Source organism: Cyprinus carpio, chromosome B21, assembly GCF_018340385.1.
Source record: "Cyprinus carpio isolate SPL01 chromosome B21, ASM1834038v1, whole genome shotgun sequence".
NCBI classification, from domain to species: domain Eukaryota; kingdom Metazoa; phylum Chordata; class Actinopteri; order Cypriniformes; family Cyprinidae; genus Cyprinus; species Cyprinus carpio.
The window spans coordinates 4,696,664-4,721,122 of record NC_056617.1 but is presented as its reverse complement, the minus strand read 5'-3'; the positions used below and the strand labels follow the sequence as shown (position 1 = coordinate 4,721,122).

Sequence of the window (24,459 nt, the reverse complement as noted above, 5' to 3'; positions counted from 1 at the left end):
GAAGGTTAATGACTTGATGAAAACTAATTCAGATAAAGATAAAGTGTGTACTCACGGGAGATCCTGGGGGCCCCTGGGGACCTTTGGGGCCCAACAAACCACGAGGACCCTGAAAAAGAGAAGACGGAGAAACAGAGAGTTGTGTTCAGCTGAAAGTGTCTGATAATAGAGGCATAAAGTGGGTAGCATTCGCCCGGTCATGTGACCTCAACATAAATAAAACAGCTTTTTCCATGCCTTTTACATGGTTTCTCATTTCATGTGCTTCGTTTTAAACATACTCGCCTAAAGTAATACTTATTTCTTATTTACATGAAATAAAAATAATGTAGTTAAAAACAAAATAAATGAGACAAAGTGTCCTACCTTCTTGTTCAAATAATGCATTAAAAAAATTTAAACGCTAGAAAGCGTTCCATTTATTTCGAAATGTTTTACATTTGCACAAATAAAATAAATTCAAATAAATAAAATAAAATAAAGCTTTCACCCAGCCATGTAATTTCAACGTGAATAAAACATTCCACCTTTTTTAAATGTTCAATAAATGTTGAAATAATAAAATAAAATAGTGTTAGCCCAGTCATGTGATCTCAACATAAAAAACCCCCAGCTTTTTCTATGCCACTTAAATGACTCTTCATCTCATGTGCTACATTTTCAAACAGGAGCCTAAAACACTACTGATTGTGTTTCTGTGTCTATGCAAGAGCAGATGAAGTCACTCTCAAACTAAATGGTGAACATGGAGCGCCACCTGCTGGACAGACTCTTAAACTGCTTCTTTAACTAGTGGTTAATTGACTCAAAGTTTCAGCTCTACTACACTTTCTGTCTCTGAATGTTTCTCTCACTTCACATCCATAGTGAGTAAAACACCTCAAAAAATGAGTGACATGGATCTGCTGGGATACTGGAGGAAATATGAACTCACTGGTTCTCCGGGCAGACCTCTGGGTCCGACCTCACCATCATCGCCCTGGGATACAGGAAATGATGTCATCATGATGTCAAGATTCATTTAGATACAGAACAATAACATTGATGATGAAGGAAACCGGAAGCAATTAAAATAAGAAGCTCATACTCTTTCTCCATCCTCTCCTGGAGGCCCAGGTGGCCCATGAGGACCTATCTCACCCTACAAAAACAATGACAAAGACACACTCATTAGTTTTCATAGAATGAATCACCCTCCTTTTTACATGATTACTGCCATATAAATAAATAAATAAATAAATAAATAAATGGATATTAAATTTGACCTTAACTAAAATTATTTCATTACAATTAGCCAAATCATGAATCATGTATTGCAGAAAGCCATTTAAAAACAAAATAAAATGTATTTGAAAATAAAATCAAATATATAATTAAATAACTGTTCAACTAAAGTGTTTCACTTATTTTAAAATTTTACACTGTGATGCTTTGACTGCAAAATACATTTTAAAAAATGGACATTAAACAGAAATCTCAACTGAAATAATTTTGTTAAGACTTGCCAGTCAGAGCAAGGTTATTATAGTTAATTAAAACTAAAACAGAAACTTAAAATTAAAACCTTAAAGTATTAATAAAATAAAAAAAAATAAAATAAAAAATAAAATAAAATAAAATAAAATAAAATAAAACTTTTCGGCTCATTGTTCAATTTGAGTTTTTAAGTTTAATTTGACAAACTAAAACAACTAAAACTAAAACTTAAATAAAAATGAATAAAAACAATATAGTCATATATTAAAAAAGACATGAAAAATGACAAACGCAGAAGTAATTTACTACAAATATAAAATATAAAAATAAAAACTGATAAAAAAATAATAATAATTATACTCAAATATACTAATTTTAAAAAGTGTTTACCCTGTGACCCTTTTCTCCAGGCAAGCCAGCGAGCCCATCGAATCCTCGGTCACCCTGTGAAGCACACAGACAGGAAACAGTTCAGAATGGCAAAATATTAACATTTTATAAATGAGAAACTACTGTACTTTCTCTACATGAAATCAAAACTGACCCTTTTACTTTCTGGCATCTTATTGTGCACAGTTCATTATTGTGTGTATATATGCGAAAATATATTTGTTGTAAAATACGTTCATCTCATTCGTTTTACCTTTGGTCCCGTCTGTCCAGGCATCCCTCTGGCTCCATCTGAGCCGGGTCGACCCTAAGCCAACATGATTCTTGTTTATAAATTTTGTTATACAGAATGATCAGGTTAATAATAACAACAACAAAACGCAAACGTACCCTTCTACCAGGCTTTCCAGGAGGGCCTATGGATCCCAGTGGACCACGAGGACCCTAAAAACACACACACAGGTCTCACAACAGCTCTATCTTGCATTAAAATGTCTTCAAATACTGCCAAATAGCTGAGGATTGTGGGTAATCTGTGATGCCTACCTGAGGTCCTGATTCCCCAGACTCTCCTTTCAGTCCAGGAACACCAGGAGAACCCTGGGAAAATCAAATCAAGCTTGAAATATATCAGATTCATCATAATATCATAGATATCATCATTTTGACAGACTGAAAACAGATATACAGACGTACCAGAGGACCGGGACGGCCCGTCAAACCCATGGGTCCGGTTGGACCCCTCATCGCCAGCTATATAATAATGACACAGAGCAATTAGTTTGCATAGAGATGTGTGTGTGTGTGTGAGAGAGAGAGAGAAATATAGTGTGTATTGGTGTAAGTGTGTGTTTTTACCCTGGCCTGCTGCATGATGGCTTGCATCTGAGCCTCTTGGGCAGAAACTGCAGGACCTTTATGTCCGCTGTCGCCTCCTGTACTCATGCGGAACTACAGAGACAGAACCAACTCATCAACATTTAGACTATCATAGTTTACTTTGGACAAAATAGCATGAGTGAAAAATGTTCCACTTGTTTTAGAATGTTCAACATATGACCAAATTAAATCAAATTACTTGAAAATAAAATATTTCCAAATTCAAAATTTTTAAATAAATATATACATTTAATCCAAAACACAAGTTACATGCTACATTCATTTTTTTTTTTTTTTTTGTGGAATCCAAAACACAAGTTACATGCTACATTCAATGAGTGGCATCCAGTTATAGCACAAAATAAAATTCCTCTAAAAACATTTTTTACAGATTTTAATAAGATTTGAGTTTCACCTAGTTAAAAAAGTTCAGTATATCATCAAATAAAATAAAACAAAATGAAATAAAATAAAATAAATTAAAATAACACCAATTCCACCAATTTTAAAATATCTTTATATGTTCAAATAAAAAAAAAATTTTGAATAAAATAAATGCATTTAAAATAAAATAACTCTAAAGGGTTTCACCAATTTAAAATATTCATTATATGTTCAAATAAAAAAATAACATAATGCATTTAAAATGAAATAGATATAAACTGTTCCATCTATTAAAAAAAAAACATTATATCTTCAAATAAAATAAAATGATGCATTTAAAAATAAAATAGTTCCAGAAAAAAAAAAAATTTAAAAATATAATAAAATATTAAAAAAAAAAAAAATTAAATCATGTATTTGAATATAAAATAATATAAAATAGATCTAAAGTGTTTCACCTAGTTAAAAATGTTCAGTATATATCCAAATAAAATAAAATAACAATAAAAAAAAGCAAAAAATAAAAAAAAATAAATCTAAATTTCAAAAAAAAAAATAAAAAAAATCTATTTTAAAAAGTTCATTATATAAAAAACAAACAAAAAAAAAATAAATTGTTTAATCTATTTTAAAAAGTTCATTATATGTAAAATAAACTAAACATTTTTTGAAAATAGCAGTAGTGTATAGTACGTACTGCAAAAAATAAATAAAAAAAATACACACATACATAAAAAATGTACTCTAGAGCTGAATTCAGACTAGCATACTACTATTTCTTCCATTTAAAGATAAGGCAGAAATAGTATGGTTAGTTGGTAGTATGCAGTTGTGTGGTAGTGTGCAGTGTTTCTGTGCCTTTGTCTGTGTACAGGAGTCAAGTTATTCAGGACTGCCATCTGGTGGCTGAACTCAGTCACTACACTTCCAACAGTATGACCATACTGTAAGTTTCAAAGTAAATCTGTGCTTCATGGCTCTGTATTGATTTTCATGGGTATTTTGGCGGGGTGAGGAGAGGTAGTATTTAGGGTGCGGTTTAATTACAATCACATGTTGACTATAAACACATATACAACATGGACAACATCATTTTTAATGTGGTGTTCAGAACATCTGGATTTGCCATGGAAACATTCCAGAACTCATTGTGAAGTCGATACATGCCCACCAATAAAAAAAAAAGCAAAAAAAAAACTACATCAAAATAACAGCTGGGAAAGAGGAAATTTGGAAAAGCTGAGAATATGATGTGGAATCTGTGAAATGTCTCACTGCATTAACCAGTGTGTGATTGATGGAGAATCACAGCAGCTAAGGGAGCATTATGTTTCTGATATCTCTCTGACATAATTATCACTGTTAAACCACTCTGAAAATAAATCAAGCCAGCACAAGAACTAACGACTCTGGACATTCATTATGACCCACAGGATAAATTTGACCTCAGTACAGTGAAATGGGGCTTTAAACTGTAAAAGCTTAAAGACACGCAAACGTGTATCAATCAGTTGTTTATTTGTCATTTTAATCTCTAGTTTTTGTAAGTGTGTATCTGGTGATTGTGCTCAGATTTACATACAGGCAACATCAGGACAGTCCCTGGAGGTCCTGGAAGACCGTCAGCTCCAGGCAGACCAGGGCGACCAGGAGGACCCTGTCAAAAGAGCAAAGGATTATGGGTAATGCATTAAACAGCATTGTGATCTATAATATAATCTCTTTCAGTGTAATCTAAAGGCTCTCTAAAGTTAAAATGTAATCTTATACAGTATGATGAACCACAATCACATTAAGAAATCTTCAGGTCATATTTCACCCTGAGGAAATTATATATAAAAAATAAAATATATATATATAGTATATATATAATATAAATATGCCAAAAACAAAAAATAAGTATGTATGTGTGTGTGAATATATATATATATATATATATATATATATATATATATATAAATATGCAAAAAACAAAAAATAAGTATGTATGTGTGTGTATATATATATATATATATATATATATATATATATATATATATATATATATATATATATATACACACACATACATAAAATAAGTATGTGTGTATATAATATATATTATATATAATATTGTAACATTGTTTTTTTTACAATTAAACATGTTACAACCTTAAAATTAAATAAACAAACAAATAAATATTATTTTATAAAATTTTAATCTAATATAAATTTTAATTCTTTTATATAGACAGACAGACAGACAGACAGATAGACAGATATAAATAAATATTAATATATAAATAAATATTTATTATATTAATATTTATTTTTTTGTTGAATATATGACCTGGACATTTCATTTAGTTTTTAGACATTCATCCTGTTCACTATTTTACAGACTTGGACATGTTTCAGAACACAATTTTAAGTGCTGTTGAACATGTTCAGTATCTTGTTTTTGTTGCCATGGTTACTTACCCTCTCACCGGGGTCTCCAGCACTACCTGGGGGTCCCGTTGAACCTGGAGGACCAGGGAGACCCTAAAACAACACAGCGGTACTGTGAGGAACACATATGAAGCCATCGCAAACACACAAACACACAAACACACATGGGTGTTGGTCCGGTGAGGTAAGACTCTAGATCACCGCTGGACTCGTTCCATTGCTCTATTTCTCAAACTCATGTTGTTCTAGTCCCTAAAGAGCCATCAGATCCATCAATGCTTCAGCTGAGAGAAGAGTTGTTTTATAAATAAGTAGGTCAAGAATGAAACTGTAGCAACAAAACAGAAATACAGCTGTTTAGCATTGTCAGCAATAGTCACAGGACCTAGAAATCAGATCAGCTTCCCTGGAACTGCAATGTATAGCACAGTCTTTGGGAAGTACAACTCATTTTAGTGAACCAGTTGGTTTGAATCAGTTCACTCAAAAGTTGATTAAAATTAGGATTCAATTAAAGTGGGGTGCATTTCCCAAAAGCAAGTATGGTCGCAAGTTCTATCATTACCAATAGAGTTCAATGGACCTTACGACCATAGTTAGCAAACAGTCTTTTTGGGACAATCTGTTTTGGGAAATGCACCACTGGTTGGATGGGAAGGTTCATTTTAGCGAATCAGTTCACTCAGATGATTCAATTCACCTGATTGGTTTGACAAGTTACTTTTAGCAAATCTATTGACTGAAAGGATTTAATTCAACTTACTGGTTCGGAAGGTTTGTTTTAGCTAATCAGTTGAGTCAGAGACTTCATTTCAACTGTTTGGTTTGGAAGGTTTATTTTAACAATCAGTTCATTCAGTCAATTTAATTCAGCTGGTGGGTTTTGAAGGTTTGTTTTAGTGAATCAGTTGACTGAGAGGATTGAATTCAATTGGGGCGGGTTTCCCAAAAGCAAATATGTTTGCAAGTTCAGTCATTACCAACAGAGTGGACCAAAGTTAGGCCAAAGTTAGTCCATGATTTAGAAGGTTTGTTTTAGTGAATCAGTTGATTTAGAGGATTCAGTTGAACTGGTTGGTTTTGTAAGGAAAGTAGACTTACCGTGGGACCCTCTGGACCAGATGGGCCTTCGACCAGCATTCCCTACAAGAACACAAAAACACACAAACACATTAGAATAACAGCAAAATCACAACCTGCAACATCAACATAAGATCTGAAGTGTGAGAGCACCACAGCTTTGGTCAAAATCATTTACATTTCTGTGGACTGTGTATGTGAGATGTGTGCTTGGCCGCGGGTCTATGTTACGATCATACCAAACAGCAACATCAGGAAGTCTGTTAAAGCACTGGTGCCTGTTTCTCATGGCTCTGACTGTTAATGAAGCATGTGAGAAGATCTTCAGACTGAATCACAGCTGACTGAACATTCCAGAACTTCCAGAATTAATCTGATAGTTATAGTTCCTCTGCTAAAATCTGACTGAATGAATGGAATGGCATGTCATCCTCTACTGCTATTTTCATGAGGAAAACAGCTTAAAATGTAGCATAATGTGATGAGGGAAAAAATATAGAATGTTTTTGAAGTTTTTGAAGTTCATTTTGAATTAGCATGTGTTTTTATATTTTTAGCATTTATTTTCATTTTAGTTAAGGTTTTAGTAATTTTGTTATGTGGTTTTATCATTGTTTTTTTAAAGAAAATATTTCTATATAACTTTATTTGTTTTCTTCTCCTTTTAGTGCTTCACTTTAAACTTAATTTATTTCTAATTCCCTTTGAAGTTTTTAAAGGTGACATTTTTATATTATTTTATATTTTCAATAACCGAAATGATCTGTAATACTTTTACTTTTTTAGTTTAGTACTGTTTTATTAGTTGTATTTGGGTGTTAAATAATTAATAATCAATCATTAATATTTCTAATAAATAATCAATAATTAATATTGTTTTGTGCCAGATTTTTTTTTTTAATTAGACTACATGCAGTAATCCGATATATAGTCATAAATAAATAAATAAATAAATAAATAATGTTTTTAAGTTCATTTTGAAGTAGCCTTTTTATATTTATTTATAGCTTTTTATAATTCAATTATTTTAATTTCTGTTTTTAGTACTTTATTTCAGTTAACTGTCAAGGCAACATTACATTTTTAAAACATTTTTTAAAGCTTTTTCATCTAATATTTATATTTTACTATATATTCTTCATAAGAATCAACCGAAAGTCCTAGAGGATTTAAAACCATTACTGTCTATTAAATCATACCTCAAAAATATTGGACTCTGGCATAAAGAGGAAAAAGGAAGACTTTCAGCCATTAACAAAAACTTGTGAGTGACAAAACTGTTGTAAAACAGGCAATAAATGGTTGCCTGAAAACCATAAACAGCATACAGTTATATTAATGAACTATATTAGCTTGTGAAAGAACTGTACATTGTTAGATGCTTTGGATAAAAGTGGCTGCTAAACGTGTAAATGTGTTTATTAAATACTGCGTTTATTAAACATTGGTTCATAATATTGTCATAGATGAGGTTAAAAAGTAAAAGTTAGAGGGTGTTTTAAATACTGCATATTGTTTAAACATGCACAAGATTTCCATCACTGCACATTGATCAAATTACTGATCAAAATGTGCTTGCATGAGTTGCATCATAACCACAATAGTGCAATTAACTCAAAAAGCCTGTGAAGATTGAATTACAGTCACTGAGAGGTCCAGAACCCAAAGTACAGGATCATTACTTATGCAGAGCTCAGCCTCTCTTAAGATCCAGAGAACTCTTAGATAAAAAAAGACAAACTGCATTTGTTTGTCGTAACATTGTGGTCTAATCTGGTGCTTTTTAAAGATGCTGTGGGTCTTAGCTCTGTCCCAAAGGCATCGTCCGAGTGTGCTGTCGTGGCAGTGGGCATGTTCGTTTTGTTTTTGGTGCGTTCCTTAAATGCCAAAAAAACACATAGTGGACACAGTTTGTGTGTGTGTGTGTGTGTGTGAGAGAGCAGAAATGAGAATGTGGGTGCTTGCTGAAAGAAACATGTGATTTGAGCATTTTTCTTTCTGGAAACCACATGGTCATCCTTCATTAAAACAAACTGTGCTGATCTGCATGTTTGTGCTTTTCCTTGACTCTGATCTTCTCATTGATCTGTTCTTGTATCTCTGTAACTGTACCCTGAAAAAACTGAAACAACCATGTCATTTATTTAAAGTGCATTTTTATATTGGTAGAATCGAAAAGTTGAGTTTTGTTGAGTTTGTCTAAAAGCACACCTCCATCAAACTAAAATATAAGATATAAAGGGAGATATCCTGAAAATAAGCTTTTTTTGCTATTAATTAATTTAATTAATTATTTATTTGGATTTAATGGTAATTATTTATTTTTATTTTTATGAGATGAAATGGTAGGTATCCTATAGATTTTGAATTCGCAATATTTTATTTTATTTTATTTTATTTTATTTTATTTTATTTCATGTGTAACAGGTATTTGAACTTTTTCTCTTTAATCACCAGTGTATTATTTATTTATTTATTTATTTATTTATTTATTTTACATAAGAAAAATATAATGCATTTTTAAATAGAAATCACAATAAACATTAAGGTCTTTAAAGTTTTCTTTATTTCTAATAAGTAAATTAAATTAAAACACTGAGTAACAAAATGTTTTGTCTCATCTACTTTCATATTAAAAGTAATGTAACTATTTTTATTGCAAAACTGTTAAAATGGCTTATGTGTAAAGAAAATACGTTAAGTGGTCTTATATATGGCTTACGTGTATATATATATATTATTATTGGCTTACGTGTATATATATATATATTATATAATGTGTATAATATATATTTTTTGATGGTCCAAAGTATAATTTTTTCAGTGTACAGACATCTTAATAGTCCGTAATATGATATGATATGGCCTATTATGACTGTGAAGGTAAGATCTCGTCTCTTTGTCCATCCTGATGTTCACTGATAATAAACCCAGATGTCATTCTCTCCCTCTGAGATTCCAGTGACATCTGTTTGAAGTCTCACAGCTGTTTGACATCAAGAGCCATGTGAGCAGTAGAGACTGTATGCAAGGACAGATGATGATTCCCATCATGCAAATATAACTGCGTGGTAAACACATCTGCAAATCTGAGACACGGCAGAGTCTGAAACAGGAGTGACTCGCTCCTTTTGAAATGCAAATGCAAATCAGGAGTGAATCCAGATTAATCCGGAACAGACGACTGATCCAGGTGCCTTTTAAGACGTGTTTTTAAGCTGCCCGAACATGTGCATGAATACAAAATTGGACGGATGTAAAAGTGAGCGGAAGATGCAATAAATGCAAGACCACACTTCCTTGGGTTTGTGTCAATAAAGGGTTGTCAATATGCCAAACCACTTCAGGAAAAAAATCTAAAATTTAAGTAATTGCAGGCATGTTGAGACTTCTTTCAAAAATATGTTAAATACCAACCCCAAACTTTTTAACGGTCATACATATGTATCATACAGTAAGTTACACTTACGGGTTCAATGATAGCAGGCTCTCCTTTCTGGCCTTTCTCTCCCCTCAGTCCATCCACCTTTGGAAACACAAACTCAGTTTAATTCAATCCAGATCCAATGTATATCAGTGTAAACGCAATATGGAACAGAGCAGGTAATAAATAAAATGAACAATTCTAACCAAAAATAAACTATAGGTCACCCTCATGTCATTCAAAGCCTGTCTGAAACCCAAAGTGGGGAATTATATTGCAAAGAGTGGGAAGTACATTCTCCTTTTGTGTTAAACGGAAAGAAAAAGTAAGCCATACAGGTTTGAAACAACATGAAAAATAGAAAATTATCATTTTTCAGGTGAATTATTCCTATGAGTTTGCACAGAGGTGGGTGGAGCTATAGATCACCTGTCCATAGACCTCATCGGTCTCTGCTGGCAGGGCTTTGTCGCCGTCGGTGTACAGGTCATCATAGTCATACATCTTCTCTAGTTCTGCGTCGGTGTAATCCGTGATGGACTCCTCCTTGAACTTGTCGATATCGATGGAATCTGCCTCTCCACCGATTCCTCCCTGTCCACCGGTGGCAACAGACCCCGCCCCCACGCTGGCCCCAGCGCTGCCGGATCCACCCCCAACTGAGCCACTTGAAGAAACAGACCCGCCTCCAACAGATACAGATCCGCCCCCTACGGACACTGAAGTGCTGCTGCTACCGCCTCCTTCCACGGTATAATCTCCCTCTCCGTATCCTTCTCCATATCCCTCTCCATAGGTCAGATCAAGACCCTCGCCGTACTGGGTATCATCATAACCACCATCAACCTACACAGCAGACAAACACAAGGCCAACTTGCAAAACATATGAAAGATATTTAAAACATAGTTAAAATAAAATAAAATAAAATAAAATAAAATGTATTATTAAATGTTACCGCTAAAATATATTAAACAACAATTAGACTAAATCCAACAAAACATCAAAAACCACTTCAACAACAATAAAACGGTAACCAAACTTCAGTAACTTTGGTAACTAAACAATGCAGTATTTGCAATAATAAGAAAAACATAAAATATTTTAAAAATATATAATTGAAAAAATAAAATACAAAAAAAATTTAATAAAATCCAATTTATTCAAAAAAGTTATTATTAAATGTTACCAATAAAGTCTACTATATCTGAATTTGACTGGATCCCTGAGATCAGTAAATCCACTACAATAAAATAGGATCTTAATACATTATACTAAACCCTAAATATTTCTATATGACTGAATTAATTCTCACTTAAAAGTTTAACAGTTTCGGATAACAAGTTCCAACTAAACTCACCGAGGTAGAGCTAGAGCTGGAGCTGGAGCTGGAGCCGGTACTGACTCCAGAGCTGGAGCTGGAGCCGGAGCTAGTAATGATTCTGGTGCTAGAGCCAGTGCCAGAGCCGGAGCTGGAAACAGAGCCAGACGTTCCATTGTGAATGACTGTGACAGCTGAGTGAACTCTTCCACTTCCTCCTCCTCCTCCTGATGATGACGACGACGACGATGATGACGATGATGATGATGATGATGATGTAATGATCCGCCTGTCCAGGTCTCCTCCCAGTCCCATATCCACCTCACCACCCAGTCCGATATCCACTTCTCCGCCGGTGCCTGTGCTAGTGATGCTGATGGTCCGGGAGCCGTCAGGCCGCGAGGTCGACTCGTCATAGTCTGTCTCATATCCAGTCTCGTATCCATCGTAGCCGTCGTACGGTTCCTCGCCAGTAGTCGTGGTAGAGCTGGAGGATGAAGAGGATGAAGTAGAGGAGGAGGAGGAGCTACTCGAGGAACTGCTGGAGCCTCCTGTTCCACTAGTGATAACCGACGTAACCACGCGACCGCTATCCGGAACAGACACCTGGTAATCACAGGAAAGAGACACGTCTTTAGAATAAATAGTTGAAAATAAATGATTTGATGAATGCACTGATTTCTTGATTCACTTTCAATTCACCTGATCCCAGTTAGGAATAATTAAGTTATAGACTAATGCTGGGAACTGAACTATTGATGGTAATTTTGAGCAACAGTCCCGCTCCACATTTTTAATTAATTTAATACATTTTTGCAAATATGCCATATTATAGAAGAAAAATAGGTTACGAACATAGTTTAAAGTTGAATTTAGAAATCAATATGAAATTTAAATTACTTACTTCATCTAGTCCTAACTATTATGAATTATTTTGTTATAATTAAATTCCATTTTTGGTAATTAAAAAAAGCTGACATAAAGTAATATTAAAATATTAGCTAAATATTAGATAAAACATAAAACTGAAAAATGAAAATTACAAATACGCCTAGGCAACTAACTGAAATAAAATAAGCTGAAGCTGAAGTAGTAAAATTAGTAAAACTGTAACTATAATAAAAAATTAGAACTACAATAAAATTGATTAAATATAAAAAAAAATTAAATAAAAAAAAAACTAATAAAAATGACAAAAGCACATGAAAAAATTACTAAAACTTAAACTAAAATTAAAATGTAAACTGAAAATATAAAAATAAAAGCTAATTCAAAAAAATTTATAAATACTACAATAGTAAAAAATATAGTACTAAAATAAGACCGACCGTTAGGTCTTCAGTTTCGGTTCCAGTCCTTTCTTCTGTCTTTTCATTGTCCATGTCCTCATAGTAGGGATATTCGTAATAGTAGTCATCCTCTGTGTTCTGAAGAGAAATGTAGAAACTAAGTGTTATTAGATGCTAAAATACTGTATTATCACAAGTGTTCCAGAAAAAAAATCTATGTTACCTTCCAGTTAGTTTGTGTTAGCATGCATTTTGTCATTTTCAGCTTTCTTAGTTCTTTTGTAAGTGCATATGGGTAGTTCACAATGTTCCATGTAGTCTCATGGAATGAGATCATACACAGTGCATGCATAATAACTATGTTCGCAAAATGCTGTTTAAACTTGTTTCAGATGGAATACAGCACATCCCACCACAAATAAAGCTGCACATGGATCCATTTTGGAAATGAGCAATACAAAAAAACGAACGAGTTCTGAGCCTGCGGACATGAACATGAGTTGAGCAGAGTCTCTTAAGAGTCTTCAAGCACAGACATCTCATAATTATTATGACACAGCATATGTCATGAATGCAAACAGTATTTGACAAGTATTTATAAATGAATATATATTATAAAAATAATGAAAGCAAATATTTGACACTTTAAATTACATAATATGTAGAATATTTGTATTTTACTTTATTATTTATTATATTTATATAAATATTTAAAATGTCATAAAAAATATATATGGTGTTTGTTCATTCAGAAAGGTTTTCATACTCTCATTCATGAGTTATACTCACAGCATGCTAATTAAACAATTCAAGCAGCTGTCTTGATTTAATAGACTCAAATTTTCTGAGAAGAAAGAGCAAAGGAGAGGAGGGATTCCCTCCGACTGAGTCCAGCGGAAATCCATGTTCTCTCTTATCTAGCGAGAAAGAGAAGAACGCAAGGAATTCCAATTCCAAGGAATTCACCGTTCTGCCTGTCTCTCCCTAATTCCCACACATTAGCAATGGATAACTCATCACGTTTTCATCTGTAAAGAGGCTTCGCTGATATTTAAACGGCAGACTCGGCTTTTGAAGGGCTGGTCAAAGGTGGAGCGGTTTTTCTTTCATATTGCCTCCTACTAATATCCCACACTCAGATTTACAGCTCCTGACACACACAAAACTGAAAAAGGTGAACGTGAGGTCAGCAGAGGGTCCTTCTGTGCCAACATGCTGACATCAAAGACCTGAAAGATGTAAAAGTCCGTGCATGGCTGAAAACACACCACATGCTGCAGTCACGTGCATATCATTTCATTTTACAGGCATAGCTCAGAGACAACTTTACCATATGTTGGCCACAACAGTTTTCCGATATAGAAAGCTTTTTATGAAGATTACTGATAGTTGTGTTTGACATTTTTTTATTTATGTTATTGAATATCAAGTGGTAAAGCATAACGCTAGCAATAGCAAGGCCATGGGTTCGAGTTAGAGTTGGGAAAACATTTCCAAATGCAGTCAAATACACATTTAATTGAATGCAATTAAATAGACATTTGTGAACCCAGCCTGAATATGTTGGAATTACGTATTCCAATATATAACTGTGTGATTTAAGGCAAGACACTACAGGGTAAAATATTTAACTGACAGACTTCACCATACTCTCCCAGCTGAATGATTACATCAAGAATTGCTCATGTTTCCTGAAATGTCATCTTTAAATACACACAATGCATTATCTCATTAAAAATTAAATTAAATGTATGCACTAATTTGCATAAATCAGGTTAATTTTGTTGACATATTAGAGTTTAAGGTTTTTACAGAGGGGATTTTTGATATCTATTTTTATTACTCCATAAGTTAGAAAATACAGCCAACGCAATAAAATTTTCACCAAAACCACCAAAATTACGAATGATATATGAACAAACCTCTGAGTAAAAACCTTCAGAATACAGACAGGAATAAAACTGTAAAGTTTGGTGTATGCAGGTGCTGCTGAGGTGGGGAAAAACTAACAGCCTTTTAAAATATGAATTTTTACCATGTTTTGGAATAAATGTATAAAATCAGGCAAATGATATATGAAAAAATCCCTCAGTAAAAACCTTCAGAATACAGATAGGAATAAAACTGTAAATTTTGGTGCATGCAAGTGCTCCCAAAGTGAAGGAAAAAAAACTCACCCCATTTAAAAATACACATTTTCACAATGTTTTTTAAGAATTAAATGATGTATAAATCCAGTCAAATAATATATGAACAAACCCTTCAGTAAAAACCTTCAGACTATGGTTAGGAATAAAACTGTAAATTTTGATGCATGCAAGTGCTGCTGAAGTGGAGAAAAAACTCACAGCCTTCAAAAATATGTATTTTCACCATGTTTTTAGGAATAATATGTTATATAAAATCAGGAAAATTATATATGAACATATCCTACAGTAAAAAACTTCAAAATATAGAAAGGAATAAAACTGTAAAGTTTGGTGTAAGTGCTGCTGAATGGATAAAAACTGTTTAAGAACTTGTATATTTTGAGAAAACAACCTTTAAAGATATGTACTGTAAGTGAAATAAAGTGCAATAAAACAAAAACTTATATATAGTATTTTGAATGTTTTCTTTCCACTAGTCTGAAACAGCACATCATGAAAAATCTCAAAACTGACCAGTGCCTAAAAAAAATAAAGTTTTTGCCTATAAACCACAAACTTTGAATCCACCAGAAACTCCAGCACTATTAACAAAGAGTTTTATTTGTCACATAAAGTGTGATTTTGCACCTGTCATTTGCATTAAATACAGCATTTCTCCACTTTTTGACATTCTAGCCATTCGTTTTGCCCCGTGGTCAATCCCACAATTCCCTTGAGCCCGCCTTTTGCTCGGCTCACATAGAGAATCAATTGAAAACGGTTGGCCATCTCTGTGTTATTCAGCTTAAACTATTTTCTCATCTGTTTCACATGCTAAATCTCTCAGTCTTTCATTTAATGCCTTCTATTCCTTTCTCCATAATGCTCAGAGGATATTGGCATCTGAGTGAACCCAGATGGACGGAGACTGAATATGTACACTCAATTGACCCCATGAAATAAAAATTTGACTTTTGTGGTTTTTAGTCCATTTCTGCTTATCTTTATGTTGTTATACTCATTTTACACATTTTAAATGTATAATATTTCTACAAAAAAGGCTTTATGTAGTGACAAAATAATGACTTTTTTTTTTTTTTTTTTTATTACATTTTTTGCATTATTAACATACACATTTGTTAACCCTGCATGTATTAACTGGAATTAAACATAGTAATATATCTATGTGGTTTAAGCATCAAATCCACTGGAAAAGCATTAATGGCAAATTTATTATCTTGTCACATAAATGTGAAATGTGATTTTTCTTTTCTCATATTTCTAACAGAAAGACATGGATATGAATTTAGCATTTTATTTTGCAAGAAAATGTGTTTTTTATTTATCAATTTATTTTTTACATTTAAATATAAATGCAAGATTAGAATTGGAAAAACTTTGTATTTAAATGCAGTCCATTGAATACACATTTGTATTGTACTGAATACACACTTGAAATAGATTTCAAGAAATGAAACACATTTGAATTTCCAGCCCTAATTAAATGAAATGATATATAGTAAAATATATCTGCGTGATTTAACATCGAATCCAATAAAAAGCACAATTGGCAAAATCTCAAAGTTTCATTTGTCACATAAATGTGAAATGTGATTTTTTTGCTTCTCATTCTTTACATTTTTTTACATTATTAATACAGTATTTTGGCAATACTGATCCCAAACGCTCTACAGGCTGAGACCTGCTTCAGAGCTCTCATCTCCTCCCTCTATCACTCTCTGATGAGGTCATACATTCGGTTGGAAAAATAAATTCTAAACAGACTGCCTGAAGCTGGGTCTTTTCCGATGAGATGGAAAGAGCCATAAAGAATTAATACACCTGAAACACACACACAAAAGTGTGGGCAGGTATTATTACTCCATTCTAATTTGTTTCTCATTCCAAATACTGAATGAAAGCTAAATAAATGTATAAATATTCAAACAGTGAGTGCTTTGTGCTGTCAGACATGCCAACTGTAACACCAAAACCAGATTCTACAGTACATTCACGGAAGAAAATGTGAGCAGCACTTGCACTAAATCATTTACCATTTAGGCTAGGGATCTTGTTAAGTGCTGGATTGTATTTCTGATTTAAGATTTAAAAGAGCTTTGGGGTGCCTCAACACTCGATAAGATGTTCTTGAGTTCAATAGAGGTGAATCTATGCTGTCTGTTTTAGTTTGGTTTTGGGATGTCCTCAATGCTCTTCCAGCTCTAAAGGAAATGAATCTTGGAGGAAGTACAGTAATGAACTTACATATTCATCAGTGTTTGGTTCTTGGTTCTGGTGGTGTTCAGATACAGGAACCTCACAGTCGGGGCTGTAGTGCTCACAGTAGTCAAACGCAGCACGATGGTCCGATACAATCATCAGCTGCTGGATGTCACCCTGTAAACATATAAATAAACTGTTAAAACTTCTGAAAACAAATATGGAGGATTGACATATCTTTGTACTTGATATAGGCCATGTAAGAGACAAATAAGACCAGCAGAGAGAGCAAAATTTCTACTCCCTATAAGGCAGGGAGTGGATGCCATATTTAATTTGATGCAAATGAAAATGATGCTGTGAGGGAAAGAAGTACAGTCAATTTAATGCACCTTTAATAAACAATTACATCTTATACAGCTTACAAGGCTCACATTTATTAAGTAGTGTGATTTACTTTGACTCTACAGAGCCAGCTAGAGCTACGGTATCAAAAAAGAGCTAAATAAAAATCATTTATATAATTCCAAACATTAATGAATAATAACTATTCTATTATAATTATTATAATTATTCATTATTCTTTTATTGTCCTCATTTGTAAGTCGCTTTGGATAAAAGCGTCTGCTATATGACTAAATGTAAATGTAATGATGCATAATGTACATAATAATGCACAATAATTTTAGTAATAATAAAATGTAATATAATTATAATTATATATAATGAATAATATAAAATACATTTTTATTACAATTTAATACAATTCATTAATATTAATTATAAGGGCATTATAATTTTTACAAATATTATAAGAAATATGATAAAATATTATAAAATTATAACTTTTTACACATATAACTTTATATATATATAAATTAATTAAATTAATTAATTCATTATAAATATATATGTATAAAATAATATTAATTGAATATAATTCATTAAACGTAAATTTTAATATAATTAATTATGTAAATATTATTCATAACATTTTCGGTTCTCATTATGTTGCCAGATGATGATTTGAAATCATGTTTTAATGCAGCACAGAGTCAGCAGAAATGAGGTTCACTAATTAGTCATTCTTGTTTTATATAGCGGTTGAGTAAGTGAGTCAGATTACTTCAGCAACTGCTCAGACTGATTCGTAAGTGTTTGGAAAAATGCAGACGTCCAAGAACTGTTAACAGAAAAACAGAATAAGAATTGTTCTTGGTTTGCCAAACCTACTATTGAATTGTATACTAATGCATAAAGAAACATCTACATTAATCACACAAACAGGATGAGTCTTCACATGAATCAGGAAGTCAAAACAGCAGTATGTCAAATTCATCCAAAATTCAAAACACGCGTAGAAACAGGAGAGAAACAGCTGTATCCTTTCATTCAATAACCATGGTTTTTGGAAAAATAATGAATACAGTATGGAAAAAGGATGAGACACCTGTTGCAATAGGACAGGAAATACACACACACACACACACACACACACACATGGTGAAAGTGGGTCACAGTCTGGGAGGAGAGAGTTGAGTCAGAACCTGAGCGGACGCCAAAACTGTCCAATTGAATTAGGGCACAATGACCAGCACCTGTACACTTACACACACACACACACACACACACACTACGAGACAGAAACATTCTCTTCCCATCTGAAAAGGTAATTTTGTGTTTTACTGAGTTTACAATATGTGCTCACTGCAAAAAAATAACCCACTTGTCCATAATTACTATAATTTGAGAGCATTTCTCTCTCATTTCCACATGCTCTAAAACACACACAATCCTTTCAGTTATGACCAGAATAATCTGATTCATGAACAAATGACTCTTTTGAATCTCTCAAAAAAACGAACAAACTTACAAATCAACTGGTTTGAATCAGATTGGGTGTTTATATGGCATATAGCTGAAGATGAACATAAACAGCTTTATTAACTAAAAAAAAGCTTTATTTTACTTTATTTTATATTGTGGCATCAGCTACACACACATGCATGCAATCCTTTCAATTATGTGTAGTGTACTCTGATTCACGAACAAATTACTCTTATGAATCACTCAAAAAGATTCACAAACTCAGAAGTTATCAGTTTGAATCACTCTCTTTACAAACATTAACAAAAAGGCTTTATTATTATTGCAATAATTATTAATTTAATACAATAAAAAATCATGACTAGTGTAATCTGATTCATGAACAAATGACTCCTATGAATCAGTCAAAAAATACACAAGTTAAAAATAATATCAATATTGTATAATATATAAATGAATAAATGATATAATATTTTAAAATATTAAAATATTGCAGCATCAGCCAATTTCCCATGATGCACGGCCATGTTCATTGGTAATTCTTGTTATTAGATGGTTTATAACAGCAGTTGTTTTTGTTATATTCAGTGATTTTTAATTGAAGTGATACTTCTAGTTCATTTTGAGGGTGAAAAGTTTTTCCACTCATCATGTGTGTGTGCAACTGAATGACTAAAGCATAATTTATTCAAAAGCTGACATTGCATCATCACTTTCAAAATAGTATTATTTCATTCCGTTTCTAAATGTGCAGGAAACGCCGCACCGATTTATTACACCAGTCAGATTCATATATCAGTCTAATCGGTCTTTCTTCCTTGTTATACACACACTAATATACATTTTTCCCACAGCGATCCGAGGAAACTTGTACAAGCAGGTGGAGAAAATGTGGGCAAAGTGAGTGTGAACTCAGGAAGATGAATGTCTGAAACTCACACGAGTTTAGAGTCAAACATGAAGAGACTAGCACACACACACACACACATTATCTAATGAAGGAGATTTAAATCATCATGGGAAAACAAGACAGAGAGACAGAAAGAGAGAGAGACAGCCGTGCAGAAGGCTCTCCAGGCTGTGTGGAGATTTGGCTGTGAGAGCGACCAGACAGAATCAGCACAGCAAACACAAGAGCCACAGAGAATACTGCAAAACAAAACGCTTCTGGAGTCGAGCAAACAGCTGAACACAGAGCTCCAGAGGACGCATTGCATAACAGAGAGAATTATGGGTACTTTTTTTCTCAGGGAAACTTTGGTGCAGGGTAACATGCTTTAAGTTCTGCTTTAAGCAAAATATGTTCAGCAAGAATGCATTAAATTGACTAAAAGTGACAGTAAAGACGTTTATAATGTTACAAAAATGTCTATCTCAAATAAAGGCTGTTCATTTAAACTGAATTATCTTTATGATAATTAACTTTAGTAGCCATATAATGTAACACGGGAAATCCAGGAGACATAATTATTTTTTTAAATAAACAAATGCAACGTGGAGCATTAAATATGCACTCTGTGTATCAAAAAAAAAATCACATTTTAATTTAATAAAAACAACTTATTGTTTTAATGAGACAGATGGGCCTGCATTATAAGTCACATCTTTTTCATTAAATCATTTATTTTTAGTGATTATGCATGTACTTTACATGCAAATGGGTGCCTGGAAATGAGTTTATTAAATTATGGCTTATATTCAAAAATGCATGTACAATGAAATTAGCTTGCCGTTCTTGTGCACTACTGTTAAAAAGTTAGCCTTTTTTTTTTTTTTACTGAAGAAATTACTTTTATTCAGCAAGGATGCATTAATCTGATCAGAAGTGACAGTAAAGACATAATGACACAAAAAGTTTCTGTTTCACATAAATGCTGTTTTTTTTTATTTCTATTCATCAAAGAATCCGGAGCAAAATGTATCATGGATTCCGCAAAAATATGAAGCAGCACAACTGTTTTTGACAAATCAGCCTATTAGACTGATTTCTGAAGGATCATGTGACACTGAAGACTGGAGAGATTATGCTGAAAATTCAGCTTTGATCACAGGAATAAATTACATTTTAAAATATATTTAAATACAAAACAGTTATTTGGAATTGGAATAAGATTTCTCAATATTCCTGTTTTTATTGGATTTTTTATCAAGTAAATGCAGCACTGGAGAACATAAGAGTCTTCTTTCAAAAAACAGTGTAAGTAGCATCAGTGTCTTTCCTGGTTTCATTCCCTGTTTTTGTTCTCTTTGTCACTTGTGACATATTCCTAAAGCTTTACTGTAGGAACAATAACTGTAGTCATTTCTTGCTGGCTGTTGCTCTGGATTGTTTGCCAGAGTAAACATGTGTTTGGACTTGACACCAGATTCAGATCCAAAATCCAGAGTCTGCTAAATCCACACACACTTCAAACCTTTCAAACCGGCCCAACACACACACAGACAAATCTACTATTCTTAATGTAAACTAAATATAGTCACCGAGAGGTAATTTTAGCACAAGCTCTTATCCGAAGCAAATTACAAGACATCCGTTGACAAGTAAGCTTCCAATTATTATTTCACCACCATCAAACACATTCAGATGAGCCCTAACCTTAAAATAAAACTTTTGGCAGTTCTAGACAATATATAGTCCTTTATAAATCCCTTGAAGCTATGATTAATCACACTCATCCTCCCATAATCTAACAATAGTACAAACTCAACCTGGCCGCCTTCTCTAATACTCATTTTTCTGTCATCTCCAAATATGAATATTTTAAACAGGAATGAATCAGGTCTGTAAAACGATCACTTGGACTTTCCACATTACTCTAGATCTGAACATACAATATTTCTGTTTGCATAGCGAGAAGAGCAGCAGAACAGGCAAGAGCAAAGCAGAAACAGAGGTGTACAGAGATCTATTCTGGGATTTCTGTGTGTCTGAGAGAAACTGATCACATTAATGTGGGACAGAGAGAGTCAGAGAGAGAATAATAGACATTGCATTGTCAGCAGCTTTGAAATAGGAGCGTCTTTTTGGCCAAAAGCTCCCCACATCTCTCTCTGGAGTCTGAACTAACTGTTTCAGCAGCTGCCTGTGGTGACGTGAGCAGCCAAAACACTGCACACACACACTTTTCAAATGTTTCAAAACAACACGACTTTCTCGAAAATTAGCATCACATGGCTGCAGTCAACAGAAGGGGGCAATAAACAGCAATGCTGGAAATTAATAAAAATGGAGGAACGATCCCAGACTACTTCTGGTAAGGAGCCCAGAGTACAACACGTTCTCTTCCGTACTTGAAAACATCTTGATTCCTCGTTCTGTCCTGCCATATTTCATTTCGACACACATGTGACATGTTCACACACACACACACACACACACGTGCATGTACTGCACACATGCATTGGATGAGTCATATTACAGCCTGAAATCACATGTACAAATTATTAATTAAATAATTATCTTATTTATATATTATTATATTATTTATCTTACTATACAAACCCAATTACAAAAAAGTTGGGACACTGTTCAAATTGTGAATAAAAACAGAATGCAATGATGTGGAAGTTTCAAATTTCAATATTTTATTCAGAATACAACATAGATGACATATACAATGTTTAAACTGAGAAAATGTATTATTGTAAGGGAAAAAATAAGCTGATTTTAAATTTCTTGGCATCAACACATCTCAAAAAAGTTGGGACAAGGCCATGTTTAGCACTGTGTGGCTCTTCTTTTTATAACTGTCTGCAAATGTCTGGGGACTGAGGAGACAAGTTGCTCAAGTTTAGGAATAGGAATGCTGTCCCATTCTTGTTTAATACAGGCTTCTAGTTGCTCAACTGTCTTAGGTCTTCTTTGTTGCATCTTCCTCTTTATGATGTGCCAAATGTTTTCTATGGGTGAAAGATCTGGACTGGAGGGTGGCCATTTCAGTAGCCGGATCCTCCTTCTACGCAGCCACGATGTTGTAATTGATGCAGTATGTGGTCTGGCATTGTCATGTTGGAAAATGCAAGGTCTTCCCTGAAAGAGACGACGTCTGGATGGGAGCATATGTTGTTCTAGAACTTGGATATACCTTTCAGCATTGATGGTGCCTTTCCAGATGTGTAAGCTGCCCATGCCACACGCACTCATGCAACCCCATACCATCAGAGATGCAGGCTTCTGAACTGAGCGCTGATAACAACAACTTGGGTTGTCCTTGTCCTCTTTAGTCCGGATGACATGGCGTCCCAGTTTTCCAAAAAGAACTTCAAATTTTGATTCGTCTGACCACAGAACAGTTTTCCACTTTGCCACAGTCCCATTTTAAATGAGCCTTGGCCCAGAGAAAACGCCTGCGCTTCTGGATCATGTTTAGGTATGGCTTCTTTTTTGACCTATAGAGTTTTAGCCAGCAACGGCGAATGGCACGGTGGATTGTGTTCACCGACAATGTTTTCTGGAAGTATTCCTGAGCCCATGTTGTGATTTCCATTACAGTAGCATTCCTGTATGTGATGCAGTGCCGTCTAAGGGCCCGAAGATCATGGGCATCCAGTACGGTTTTCCGGCCTTGAACCTTACGAACAGAGATTGTACCAGATTCTCTGAATCTTTGGATGATATTATACACTGTAGATGATGATAACTTCAAACTCATTGCAATTTTTCTCTGAGAAACTCCTTTCTGATATTGCTCCACTATTTTTTGCCGCAGCATTGTGGGAATTGGTGATCCTCTGCCCATCTTGACTTCTGAGAGACACTGCCACTCTGAGAGGCTCTTTTTATACCCAATCATGTTGCCAATTGACCTAATAAGTTACAAATTGGTCCTCCAGCTGTTCCTTATATGTACATTTAACTTTTCCGGCCTCTTATTGCTACCTGTCCCAACTTTTTGGAATGTGTAGCTCTCATGAAATCCAAAATGAGCCAATATTGGCATTCCATTCCTTTTTTATTCACTTTCAACATTTGATATGTTATCTATATTCTATTGTGAATAAAATATAATTTATGAGATTTGTAAATTATTCCATTCCTTTTTTACTCATAATTTGTACATATATATATATATGATTTATATATTGATTACAATAAAAGCAATTGAATGTGAGAGGATGTTTTTATTACAATGATGAATATTAAATAATATATATTAATAGTATATATAAAAATAATCTATACATATACATATATTATACTATAACATATCTACTGTATACACACACAATAACAAATATTATACTATAACATATCTACTGTATACACACACAATAATATATATACATATATATACACATATACATAAATATATACTACTTCTGATGCATAAGGAAAAGCAAACCTGTATGGTAGGACTTTGCCATTTTTTTTACATTGTATTTATTTTCTGGATTAGCACCATCACAAAATTTTCATACCAGTCTTTTGTGTTATTCTGTAAATTATTAGTGGTCGACCGACATATCGCCAAGGCCGATATATCGGCCGATATTTGCAGATATCGGCATCTGCATCGGCATCACATTCTCCCTCTTGTTCGCTGTCGTTGTTAACAGTTCTGTCTAATACAGATAGAAGTCAGTCTAATAATCAGATAGAACGGTTAAACGAA

General features: G+C 33.5%; 1 protein-coding gene across 1 annotated transcript in view; it reads right to left on the bottom strand.

Moving 5' to 3' along the window:
- Positions 1 to 24,459, bottom strand: part of LOC109073133 (collagen alpha-1(V) chain-like) — a 98,731-nt gene that overhangs the window by 32,807 nt on the left and 41,465 nt on the right. Inside the window, 17 exon segments of the mRNA XM_042747899.1 lie at positions 56 to 109; positions 935 to 979; positions 1,088 to 1,141; positions 1,867 to 1,920; positions 2,120 to 2,173; positions 2,257 to 2,310; positions 2,413 to 2,466; positions 2,563 to 2,619; positions 2,725 to 2,817; positions 4,712 to 4,786; positions 5,590 to 5,652; positions 6,661 to 6,702; positions 10,109 to 10,165; positions 10,493 to 10,909; positions 11,422 to 11,988; positions 12,711 to 12,809; positions 17,066 to 17,197. Coding sequence (XP_042603833.1) covers positions 56 to 109; positions 935 to 979; positions 1,088 to 1,141; positions 1,867 to 1,920; positions 2,120 to 2,173; positions 2,257 to 2,310; positions 2,413 to 2,466; positions 2,563 to 2,619; positions 2,725 to 2,817; positions 4,712 to 4,786; positions 5,590 to 5,652; positions 6,661 to 6,702; positions 10,109 to 10,165; positions 10,493 to 10,909; positions 11,422 to 11,988; positions 12,711 to 12,809; positions 17,066 to 17,197 — 1,971 coding nt within the window.